This window comes from Rhinoraja longicauda, chromosome 15 (assembly GCF_053455715.1).
Source record: "Rhinoraja longicauda isolate Sanriku21f chromosome 15, sRhiLon1.1, whole genome shotgun sequence".
In the NCBI taxonomy this organism is placed as follows: domain Eukaryota; kingdom Metazoa; phylum Chordata; class Chondrichthyes; order Rajiformes; family Arhynchobatidae; genus Rhinoraja; species Rhinoraja longicauda.
Window position 1 is genome coordinate 4,519,411 of NC_135967.1, and position 13,375 is coordinate 4,532,785.

At 40.7% G+C, this 13,375-nt stretch overlaps 1 protein-coding gene across 6 annotated transcripts in view; it reads right to left on the reverse strand.

Annotated features, from left to right (window-relative positions):
• LOC144600488 (transcriptional regulator ATRX-like) overlaps positions 1-13,375 on the reverse strand; it is a 180,897-nt gene that overhangs the window by 97,406 nt on the left and 70,116 nt on the right. For all 6 annotated transcript variants that reach the window (XM_078412131.1, XM_078412132.1, XM_078412129.1 and 3 more), the window contains 4 exons: positions 10,078-10,211; positions 4,845-5,033; positions 3,529-3,640; positions 2,025-2,121 (listed from right to left, as the gene is read on the reverse strand). In XM_078412131.1, coding sequence (XP_078268257.1) covers positions 2,025-2,121; positions 3,529-3,640; positions 4,845-5,033; positions 10,078-10,211 — 532 coding nt within the window. The remainder of the gene's footprint in view (positions 1-2,024; positions 2,122-3,528; positions 3,641-4,844; positions 5,034-10,077; positions 10,212-13,375) is intronic.

Consider the following 13,375-nt stretch of genomic DNA (forward strand, 5'->3'; position numbering starts at 1 on the left):
ACGCCAGGGGAAGTTGTCTTACAAGTTGCCAGATAAACAGTAGAGGTAATGTAAGGGATGTCATCAAGCAGGAGAAAAATGCATATAACAATGTTCCTACAGTTATGAGATATCGACTGGCCAAATCAATTTAGCAATAGAACAGTGGTGGATGAGCTCTTAGACAGAATTGAGGAATTGCTTTGGACCAGTATGTTAATAAACCAACTGGAGAAAATGTTATCTAGAATGGGTACTGCAAAAAAGAGAAGGGGTTAGTCAATAACCTTGTTGTGCAGGGTCCCTTGGGAAGAGTGAATAGAACATAATAGAATTTGTATTAAATGTCAAAGTGAAATAGTTTAATCTAAAACATGAGTCTTGAATGTGACAAAGGAAACAATTGAAAAAGGCACAAATGCTGGAGTAACCCAGTGGGTCAGGCAGCATCTCTGGAGCACAAGATGCTGGAGTAACAACTGAATTTATTTGTGATAGATTGGGGGAACTTCACTGAAAGACATGACAGTGAATAGGCAATGGCTAACGTTTAAGGAACAAACATATGAATACAATAGCTATATATGTTTCTTTCTGGTGCAAAAACAAAAGGAAAGTTGAAGCAAGAATGGCTAACAATAGTGGTAGAGGGCTGTACTAGGTCAAAAGAGGATATGAAATTGCCAGAAGATATAAAGTTGCCAGAAAAAGAGTAAGCTGAGGGTCGGGGACAGTTTATCATTCAGCAAAAAGAAAAGGACCAAGAGATGAAAACAACATAAAATGGAGTACAGCAGTAAACTAGCAACGTACATGAAATCAGATTGTAAACGCCTCTAATAAAATGCAGAAAGAAAAATTATTCAAGTCCATTATAGTCAGAAACTAAAAAAATTATAATGATGAACAAGGAAAGGTTAATTAAACATCAAAGGTTCAGGTTTTGGAAAGGAATACAAATATCCCAAAAATTTGGACGCTAGAGTTAAAAGAAAAGGAACTAATAAATCCACAAGTTTTAAAATAAAAAGATGCACTGGAGAGATTAATAGAACTGGGAGTTGATTTGGGAGTTGATCTGAGAGAGAACTGGGAATTTCCCATGGAATTCCCCATTCTGCATCACAGAATACAAATTATGTAATCATAGAAATGGTGAATGCAGTTATAGTCATCCAAAATTCTATAGATTATGGAGCAGATTATAGATTATGACTTCGAGGACCAGAGGACATAGGTTTACGGTGAAAAGATTTAATAGGAATCTGAGATGTAACTTTTTCACACAAAGGGTGATTGATGTATGGAACAAGCTGCCAGAGGAGGTAGTTGAGGCAGGGACTATCCCAACATTTAAGAAACAGACAGGTACATGGATGGGACAGGTTTGGAGGGATGTGGGCAGTTGGGTCTAGTAGGCAAATTGGGCCGAAGGGCCAGTATTCACGCTGTATCACAATGAGTTCCTGCAGATTCAAGGATGACAAATACAAACCCATTATTAAAAAAGGATAGATAAAATAGGGATCAGTTTGTCAAATATCAATAAAAGGTAAAATAGAGTCGATAACATGAGAGTTCGAACATATCAGCGGGATTTGGCAAAGACAATGTGAATGTATGAAAGGGAAACCGATTAATGAACTAGGATGAAGCCAGTAGAACTGTCGAGAAAATCAGTGCTTGTGATGTATTTGGATTTTTTGATAAAATTCCATGTAAAAAGGTAGCGTGCACAATTAAAGTACATTGGATTGGAGTAATATACTGACAGGATTGAAGTGGTTGTAATATAGCAAACGTAATAGGTATTTTTGACAAAATTGGGTCTTCCCGTAGAGTACTGAAAGAATGAGTGTTTGGGCAGTCAGTCATTATATGGATAATTTAAATGCGATATCAGACCAACTTGGATGGGGCATCTTGGTCAGCATGGATGAATTGGATCAAGGCCTGTTTCCATGCTGTATGATTCTGTGACACTGACAACCAGCCCAGCACAACTCAGTTTTTTTTAAATTCACAATTAGCATCCATAAAATCACCTTTTCACTTGATGAGTTTTCCTGAACTTTAATTCGCCTTCTTTTCTTTTTCTGCAAATAGCTGCGATGGCTTTCCTCTGCCTCTTTTTTAGATGATCTGAAAAAGAATGCAGAATAATGCATTTAACTTTGGTCAAAGCTCCAGCTTTAACAATCTTGGTGGTACTTTTTTTTTCCCAAGCAAAAACCCCGAATATTTCTCATGGCAAACCTAAATAAGAATTCAGCAGTTCTGCAGGAGGTAAAGAAACTTAAAAATAGGATGATAAACAGGTAAAACATTCAACCTGAAATTTAAGGCTCAAAAAGGTACAACATTTCAATGCACAAGTTTTTCTTCAGTTAGCATGCATAAAGGCCAGGTTCAAAAAACTCAAAGTTCTCGATGTCATCCTTTAAACTGTCATGGACCAGAATTTCCTACAGGTTAAGTATTTAATATATTTTTTCCCAATTACCATGTGAGAACATCCTCCAAGTGTTTCCCTATGATAATCTCCCGCTGTGACGGAGGTTTGAGTAGAGTACTTGCCTTTGGATACTAATGTGATTAAACCAACGATAGGGCTCACCACTGGAGCCAGCTTGATGAAATTCGGGTATGCCGGTGTGGGACAGGAAAATCTATCCCCAACTGATTTGATTACTTTTGTGGAGACAGGTTTGGCATTACTTCTCCAATACTTCAAGGTGTCAGCTGTCTATGAAATGTGGCAAGTAATAGAGGGTGAAATAATTACTGTCTGATAGATGCTGAAGTTTGTACTGGTTTGAGGTCTTGATCATCAAGCATTCATTTCCTCAGAGAGCTAGGGACATTTTGCCGATCTTCATCAATAATATCTGCCTTTGCTGAAATGCATCTCTTGAAGCACAGAATGTGGTCTTCATTTTCCAAGATCTTGTCTTGGACTTTGTTTGTCAGGGGAGGGTGCATTGTAACTGGGCAAGGTGACAGAGGAACTTAATTTTCCCAATGGTTGGTATAAGACCCATTCTTTCAGATGATTCAGGGGACAAGTTGTTGATCACTTGGAACTAAATAAGCATGCACAAGTAATATAGGCATATTGCACCTTGATGAACACAGGCAGTTGTGGAATGGAAATTGTGTTAGTTGAATAGCTTTAAACTGGTCCTGCAAGTTAACCATGCCAGTAGGAAGTTTAATGGAAGAAAGGTACAATATCTTGGCAAGATGAGTCAAAGCAACCTTGTGGACTCCATCTGCATTTGGATGGGCTCAATGGTGAACCCAATGATTCAAATTATGGTTTGCATTCCATCAAGTAGCAGATGAACAGCCTTAGTTTACTGACAGTTTGATTAAAGTAAAAAACAGATAAGAATCAAATTTAAGATTATATAACTTGTATGATCATTGAAACACTATAATGCAATTACCCAAAAGAAAATAAAGGATGCTTCTGTACGATTTATTGAAGTATCAACAAATATTATTTTTTGCTTGTGCAAATAGGTTCATTTTTAAAATGGCATATACCTTGTCCTTGGACGTTTCCGTTTATCATCAGAATCACTTTCCTCTTCACTAGATTGAGATTGAGAGAAGTCAGAGTCACTCTCCTGTCCGGTAGTATCTTCGTTACTGCTTACTGAAATTAAAATTGATTATGATAGTAAAATTTACATCCAGCAACAATATGTGGAGATCCCCAAGTAGAATCTGGTGTGTGCAATTCCAAAATCAAATCAGAGGGAGTACTTGAATGCAATAGCATAATGCCTTCAAAGACACCTACCAAAGCAACACAATGACCACCAATATTTCTAATGTCCGGAAGTGGCGGCGCCTAACGGATGCGGCTCGCTAGCAGTCTGTTCGTCTTTTTTCCTTTTTTTTTTGTTGTGTGTCGGTGTTGGGATGGTTTTTTTTTGTTTTTGGTTGTGTATGTGTGGGGGGTGGTGGTGTGGGTGGGGGGGTGTTGGGAAACCTTTCTCTTTTAGGTCTCTTCCTCACGGCGCCTGGTGCGGCTCGGTCGCTGGACTTAACATCACCCGGCACGGCTCGGCCGCTGAACTTAACAGTGCCCGGTGCGGCTCGGCCGCGGGGCGCAACATCGCCCGGTGCGGCTCGGCCGCTGGACTTAACATCGCCCGGCGCGGCTTGGCCGCGGGGCCTAACATCGCTGGTGCGGCTCGGCCGCTGGACTTAACGGTGCCCGGTGCGGCTCGGCCGCGGGACTTTACATCGCCCGGCGCGGCTCGGCCGCTGGACTTTTCATCGCTGGCGCGGCTCGGCCGCTGGACTTAACATCGCCCGGTGCGGCTTGGCCGCGGGGCCTTCCATCGCCCGGTGCGGCTCGGCCGCTGGACTTAACATCGCCCGGCGCGGCTTGGCCGCGGGGCCTAACATCGCTGGTGCGGCTCGGCCGCTGGACTTAGCGGTGCCCGGTGCGGCTCGGCCGCGGGGCCTAGCATCGCACGGCGCGGCTCGGCCGCGGGACTTAGCTGCGCACGGCTCGGCCGCGGGGCCTTCCATCGCCCGGCTCGGCCGCGGGATGTTTCAGCGCTCGGTGCGGCTCGGCCGCGGGAACTTCCATCCCCTTGCGGGGACTGTGCGGGTCGGTCGGGGAAGAGCTGTCTGTCCGTGGGCGTGGGGAAGAGAGTGGAAGTTTTGTTGCCTCCATTACAGTGAGGGGGTGTTTGGAGTCACTGTGATGGATGTTTGTGTTGGGGTCATGTGTCTTGTGTTCTTTTTTGTGTATGACTGCTATGTAATTTCGTTCGGTACCTTGGTACCGAATGACAAATAAAGCTCTGTTTTTGAACTGTACAAAATGCAAGCCATCTACATACCTTTCCTTCTGCTCTTGCGTGTGCCTTCCTTTGCTCCATCTTTGATTTTAGCTCCTTTCTTTTCATTTCCAGATTCACCATCGCTCATTGTGAGTTTATGCCTCAAAAGTCGATGCCTGTAACGTGGCTTCTTTGTCATTTCAAAGTCAGAGTCTGAATCAGAGTCGGCTTCAGCTTCCTCTTCTTCATCTAGTTCAATAAAGGACCAGCTGAACATTAGAGCTTTTACTAGAAAGCAACAATTTTGGTCAACATTATTAATTTCAGTTTTAGCCTCATGTACTCCAAGTTGTAATTTTATTTAGAAGTAAACTAAATAGAAGTCTACAGTGCCCTCCATAATGTTTGGGACAAAGACCCATCATTTATTTATTTGTCTCTGTACTCCACAATGAGAGATTTGTAATAGAAAAAAAATCACACGTGGTTAAAGTGCACATTGTCAGATTTTATTAAAGGCAATTTTTATACTTTTTTGTTTCACCATGTAGAAATTACAGCAGTGTTTATACATAGTCCCCCATTTCAGGGCACCGTCATGTTTGGGGCACAACAATGTCATGTAAATGAAAGTAGTCATGTTTAGTATTTTGTTGCATATCCTTTGCATGCAATGACTGCTTGAAGTCTGCGATTCATGGACATCACCAGTTACTGGGTGTCTTCTCTGGTGATGCTCTGTCAGCCCTTTATTGCAGCCATCTTTAGCTCATGCTTGTTTTGGGGGCTAGTCCCCTTCTGTTTTCTCTTCAGCATATAAAAGGTATGCTCAATTGGGTTCAGATCAGGTGATTGACTTAGCCACTCAAGAATTGACTATTTTTTAGCTTTGAAAAACTAATTTTGTGCTTTAGCAGTATGTTTGGGATCATTCATTGTCTTGCTGTAGAAAGAACCACCGACCAATGAGTTTTGAGGCATTTGTTTGAACTTGAGCAGATAGGATGTGTCTATACACTTCAGAATTCATTATGCTACTACCATTAGCAGTTGTATCACCATTGAAGATAAGTGAGCCAGTACCTTCAGCAGCCATACATGCCCAGGCCATAACACCCCCACCACCTTGTTTCACAGATGAGGTGGTATGCTTTGGATCTTGGGCAGTTCCTTCTCTCCTTCATACTTTGATCTTGCCATCACTCTGATACAAGTTAATCTTCATCTCATCTGCATCAATACCTTTTTCCAGAACTGTGGTTGCTCTTTTAAGACTTTCTTGGCAAACTGTAACCTGGCCATCCTATTTTTGCATCCAACAGTGGTTTGCATTTAGTGTAGCCTCTGTATTTCTGTTCATGAAGTCTTCTGCGGACAGTGGTCATTGACAAATTCACACCTGACTCCTGAAGTGTGTTTCTGATCTGTCTGACAGGTGTTTGGGGATTTTTCTTTATTCTAGAGAATTCTTCTGTCATCAGCTGTGGAGGTCTTCCTTGGCCTGCCAGTCCCTTTGCAATTAGTAGGCTCACAAGTGCTCTCTTTCTTCTTAATGATGTTCCAAATAGTTGATTTTAGTAAGCCTAAGGTTTGGCCAATGTCTCTAACATTTTGAAGAAAATGCTAAGAAAATTAAATTTAACTTAAAGGACAACAAAATGCAGTTATTGTGAAATCAGAATTGTACAGTAGTGTAAGGATGTTGGTTTGGAAACACAATAATCCGCAGAGGCTGTATAGGAGCCATTTATGCATAATTTAGTTACTGTCATTGTATAAGAAGATAACTGCAGGTGCTGGTACAAATCGAAGGTATTTATTCACAAAATGCTGGAGTAACTCAGCAGGTCAGGCAGCATCTCGGGAGAGAAGGAATGGGCATTCTCTCCCGAGATGCTGCTTGACCTGCTGAGTTACTCCAGCATTTTGTGAATAAATACTGTCATTGTATTATGGCTATGTTTAATATTTCTAGTTTTTTGCATGCTTGTGGGTGTGATTTGATACGTAATGGCGAGTGTCTACATTGGAGGAGGCTAGCGTAGCAACAGAGATTGTGGGTCAGTTTAGTCTTGGAGGATGGAGAATAGTTTTTTACCACACTCATGACTGCCACACTCGCGCCAGCTATACTCACAAGGACCACACGGTAACGACTACACGATTTTTACTGTATTTGAAGAAGAAACAGTTGATAAGAACAAAAAGTTATGAATTACTCTTTGATTTGTGCTATTTTAATAAAGACCAATTAATCAAGAAACAGCGTTTGGAAGATTCGTTTTTGTTATCTCAGAGTGCGGTGTGTGCGTAAGCTATACCTCCATTCCATCCCCGGGCAGTAATGGCTATCGAAGTTGGACTTTGAGAAAGTATAGAAACTGCCATTATAGGCTGGATTCCAGAGCAAAATACAAAGTGCTGGAAGAACTCAGGAGGATTAGACAGCCAACATTTCTGGTCAAGACCCTTCTTCAGACTGATGGTTTCCTCTTCTAAAGGGAGCGAGTCGAACATGAACACCTCCTTGGGTCAAATGGCTTATTTATGTTGCATGTAGGTTAACCTGTCTGTTTTACATGACAACAAAATGTTGCTTATTCATTTCAAATTCTAACGTTCTTTCTAAAAGCCAACAGTAAATTTTAATTTGAAAGCTCAAAGTTTAATTTGGTGTTAATTTAGCCTGAAAATTGTAAAGATTAAATGATTAAGATATTTATTTCCAAAATGCTGAGGTCAGGCAGCATCTCAGGAGAGAAGGAATGGGCGACGTTTCGGGTCGAGACCCTTCTTCAGACTGAATTACCCTTCTCCCCCCCCCCCCCCCCCCCCCCCTCCCCAAATGATTAAGACATGTCATTTTTATTTTCATTTTTGAGCATTAAAAATACCATTGAAATGTGAACAATGTTTTTCAGTCAAAATATCCTATTTTTTAACACATTAAAAACCTCTAACTCAGCAAATTGTAAGCCTACAGGCCATTCCAGTAGCATCTAATTTAGACAGATGCTTCAAAGCAGTGCTCAGGAACTGTTCAACTCTCAAAGTGAATGTTCCACCAATCCACAAGTATTTGTAGATGGTCTCACAGAACTGTTCAAATGAGAATTTGACATGGTTCAAAAATAACTTTTATTCAGTAATCACAAAGACATTAACCTCAATACATTTTGTGGAACTTGTTGTGCAAAGAATTAGATCCCTGGTTTGTCAACCAACAATTTTTACAATTGAAAAGTTGCAAGGCATTTTTGGAATTCTTGAAAGGCACTCTATAAATCCTTCTATTATGTACCACTATTAACTTTCGTGTTGCTAACGTGCCTTTCGGCTACCTTTAGGATTCACTGTATGAATAATGTTGATGTTTTACTTCAAATCGCCACCTAATATTTTTATTTTATGAACCATGCAAACTTTAATGATTACCAAGTTACATGTCAGCCAATAACTTCGAAATATTGCAAATGTTGGCTCCAAATAATTACAGCATTAAAAACCCCCATTCCTGGAGTACATGTACCTCAAGATATAATTCAGATATATCCCGTTGAAATAATGTGAACCAATAGAACCTGCTTATTTGCTTTCCTCTTGATAAATTATATCTTGCCTGAAAGGTCACATGATTATCTATGCATATATATATTTATGAAAATTCATGGCGCAAAGTAGATAAATAGGATAGAGATGAAACATTAAATCATTTTTCTTAATGTGTTGAAAAAGCTATCCTAGAAAAGGAGAAATGCAAAGTTTAAAATAAACTGGCAGGTGGAAAGTGAAAATACAAAATCAAAAATATAAAATCCCATTACACTAAAGACAAATTAGAAATCATTACTATTAGAAACATAGAAAATAGGTGCAGGAGGAGGCCATTCGGCCCTACCATTCATTGTGATCATGGCTGATCATCCACAATCAGTAACCTGTGCCCAACTTCTCTCCATATCCCTTGAATCCACTAGCCCCAGAGCTCTATCTAACTCTCTCTTAAATTCATCCAGTGATTTGGCCTCCACTGCCCTCTATGGCAGAAAATTCCACAAATTCACAACTCTCTGGGTGAAAATGTTCCTTCTCACCTCAGTTTTAAATGGCCTCCCCTTTATTCTAAGACTGTGACCCCTGGTTCTGGACTTCCCCAACATTGGGAACATTTTTCCTGCATCTAGCTTGTCCAGTCCTTTTATAATTTAACGTGTCTATAAGATCCCCTCTCATCCTTCTAAACTCCAGTGAATACAAGATTATTGTAAAATTTATGATCTGCAAATCCATACAATTACAGAATTTTAGTACATTATTATTAAAGCAAGAACTTTGTCCTAGAAAACAGGAGAAATAATAGTGAACGGTGGGACACTAATCAGTGTTTTAAAGCGACTACAAACAACTACATTGTTTCCTGAAAGTGGTAGAAAAAGTAGACGTGCTAGTCTTCATCAGTCAAGGCATTGAGTATAGAAGTCAGCATGTTACATTGCAGTTGTTACATTCGTGAGGTCGTTCTTGGGAGTAGTCAAATTTGGTCACCCTACTATAAGGGAGAAGCTGAAAAGAGAGCAGGAAAGATATACAAAGATGCTACCAGAACTCCAAGGAGGAATTTTATTCCTTGGAGTAAAGGAGGCTGAGGGGGTGATATTCTAAAGGTGTATAAAATCATGTGTAGGAAAATAACTGCAGATGCTGGTACAAATCAAACGTATTTATTCACAAAATGCTGGGGTAACTCAGCAGGTCAGGAAGCATCTCAGGAGAGAAGGAATGGGTGACGTTTCAGGTCGAGACCCTTCTTCAGACTGAAGGGTCTCGACCCGAAACGTCACCCATTCCTTCTTTCCTGAGATGCTGCCTGACCTGCTGAGTTACTCCAGCATTTTGTGTATAAAATCATGATCATCTCTATTTCACTACTATTGATGCAGACTGGTGTGTTCTCCACCCATTTCCTAAATTCCAAGAATCAGAGGGCATAGGTTTAAGATGAGAAAGGAACGATTATTCTACCCAGAGGATGGTACATATATGGAATGAGCTACCAGAGGAAATGGTGGAGGTGGGTAAATAACAACATTTAGAAGTCATTGGGAAGGGTAAATGGACAGGAAAGATTTAGAGTGATACAAGTAATATACAGGCAAATAGGACTAACTTGGATGGACATCTTGGTCTGCAGGGACATGTTGGGCCAAAGGACTGTGTCCATGCTGTATAATTGCATATCTATATTACATGTAGGATTGAGTAAATACTTATCACTCTTAGATAACTTCCTCACCATTTTCTTCTTCATCTTGGTCATTTCTCTGGTCAGATTTCTTCTTTTCATCTTCGGATTCCTCGTCTGAAGATTTATCATTGTTGGATGATAAATTTGCATTTATTTCCGCTAACAGCATTTTCTTGGCAATTCTACCAAAGGAGAGAAAAGTTGAAGATTTCAAATTGAAATTTAAGTGAACAGTATCATTCAAGTAGTTCAATATAACCAGGTATTTTTTTGCTAATTATTACAAGCACTTACTGTTAATTTTCATAAATTTAGAGTTTTACATAAACACTAATAAGCAGGAAGATTATTCAGTCACCAAAATTTCACCACTTTTACCCACTTCCTGTATACATCTTGGAGTTTGTGAAGTAAGCAGATAAAATCTGTATCTGTACACTGTAAATGGCTCGATTGTAATCATGTATGGGCTTTCCGCTGACTTGTTAGCACGCAACAAAAGCTTTTCACTGTACCTCGGCACACGTGACAATAAACTAAACTAAACTCAAAATCAAATGATTACATTAGACATCTATTCAAAATAAGTTAACTTAAGAAAAATGAACTTTGTTCCAAAAAGATCAACACCACTCTGGACTCAAAGTGCTGGAGTAACGCAGCAGGTCAGGCAGCATCTCTGGAGAACAGGAGAAATAATAGTGAATGGCAGGACACTGATCTGTGTTGTAGAGGGACTACAAACAACGACATTGTTTCCTGAAAATGGTGGAAAAAAAATAGACATGCTAGCCTTCATCAGTCAAGGTATTGAGTACAAAAGTCAGGATGTTATGTTGCAGTTGATACATTGGTGAGGTCGTTCTTGGGAGTATTCAGATTTGGTCACCCTGCTATAAGAAGCTGAAAAGAGAGCAGGAAGGATATACGAAGATGCTGCCAGAACTCCAAGGAGAGGTTGGGCAAGCTGGAACTATTCCTTGGAGTATAGGAGGCTGAGGGGTGATATTTTAAAGGTGTATAAAATCATGATCATCTCTATTTCAGCACTATAGATGCAGGATAGGTGACGCTTTCAGTCAGGACTCTTGTTCAGACTGATTGAAAAGGGTGGAGATGGCAAAAGAAAGCCAAGAGACAGGAGAGGCAGTTCCAAGTCTGGCAGGTAACAGGTGAGAAGGGGATTTGATAGTCAGATGGTTGGAACAAAGGCCAGATATTAAAACAGAAGCTGTGAGACAAAGGATCGAAGAGTCGCGAATTGTGAGCCCAGAGGAAGGAATGTACGTGGAGGGGGAGGGGAGGAAAAGGTGCAAACCCAGGTGTGGCACAGGTGAGGCAGGGGGTTGTAGTGGTTACCTAAAATTGGAGAATTCAATGTTCATACCGTTTGGTTGTAAGCTTGGTCCAGTCTCTCCTCTCCGCAGCTTTCTCACCTCCTTTCCCCCCATCATAATCAGTATAAAAAAAGCCCCCTGCACAAAAAATCACCTATCCATGCTCCTGCTGATTTACTTCAGCACTTTGAATCCTTTGTAAAACAACCATCTGCAATTCCTTGTTTCAATACCACTCTGATACCTGTTCTTGGCCTTTTCCATTCAAGGAGTATTTGACTAATTATATTTTACCAACGGCTACAGATATTCCTATTCAATAAGCCGCTTAATTGAATTCATAAATTTCAAAACAAAAATCTCGACACCAATCACGAAAAAGATGGATGACAAATGGAAGACAATGCCAGAGCAGGAAAAGGGAAGGCAAAGAAAGAGTATAAATAAACTGGTCTAGAAATTTGTTAGATCCTCAGGATATTCTGTAAAACTACACTACTAATGATTTACATGTATTCATTTGCAGTAAACAGTAATTTATCTATGAATAGTTAATCTCAAGTTAATCAGATCACTGGCCAGTTTATATTTTGAGGGGTCAGTGACAAAAAAAAGTCAAGAAAACACTACACTACCTAGTGTTATAGGGAGCTTAACAAATACCCAACTAATAGCAATAGAACTGGTCATCCAAAAACAATGCAGTTCCCCAGGATCGCACAAACGCATCAGCAATAGTTATGCACTTAAATCTGGACAGCTTAATAGTTTAACATCAACTTAAAGCACAGCAGTCTCAACTGAACCTTTCACTAAATATTGCAAAGGAAATTGTAAATAATACCAACTTTAAAGATACCCAATTTATGTGAATTATAAGAAATCGTTGAACTGAACACCGATGAGACAATACTTGAAAGTGTGGTGGATGAAGAGTCTTAATTCTTTTTGAGCAGATATTTGACAAGCAAATAGAGTGAGACCATCAGGGTAATGTAGAGATTAATCTAATTTACCACTATTTTATTAAATAGTAGAATAGGCTCAAAAGACAAAGTGGCCTATTTTTGTTCTTAAATTAGAACATATAAACCATAAGACATAGGAGCAGAATTTTACCATTCAGCCCATTCGATCCTGGCCTATCTATTTTTCCCTGTCAACCTCATTCTCCTACCTTCTCGTAACTTTTGATGCTCTTCTTAAACAAGAACCTATTAAGCTCCCCCTCCCCCCCAGTCACAAGTAGCCCATAGCTTCACTCTTCCTCCCCTACCCCCAGTCGCAACAGGGACAGAGACCTCTAGTCCTCATCTTTCACCCAATCAGCCGTCGCATACAGCACATAATCCTCCGACATTTTCGCCAGCTTCCCATCTCCACCCCATTTCTACTTTCCGCTGATACTGATCCCTCCGCAAATCTCTGGTTCACTCATCCCTTCCCACCCCTCCCCGGGTACTTTCTCCTGTAACCGCAGGAGATGCAACACCTGTCCCGATACCTCTTTCGACTCCATCCAGGGACCCCAAGTCCTTTCAAGTGAGAGAGACGCTGCACCTCCTTCTACCTCATCTACTGTATCCTTTGCTCTCGGTGTGGCCTCCAATAAATCAGCGAGACCAAGCACAGACTGGGCAATCGTTTCGCTGAACACCTACTCAGTGGGCCTTGGCCCAGCCGATCTCCCAGTTGCCAAACATTTTAATATTTCCCATATTGACCTTCCTGTCCTGGGCCTCCTCCATTGTCAGAGTGAGGCCACAGGCAAATTGGAGAAATAGCACTTCATATTTTGCTTGGGCAACTCATCTTACAACACAACGGTATGAAAATTGATTTATCTATTTTCAAGTAACCCTTGCATTCCCACTCTCTCCGCCCCTACTCCACCCTAATCGTTCTGCTAGTTCCACTGTTTGCATCCATTTATCCCTTCATTATCACCTCTTCCACAGCCAACAATGGACCATAGCGGGCTCCATCTTTTGCTGTCATCGGTACCGGCT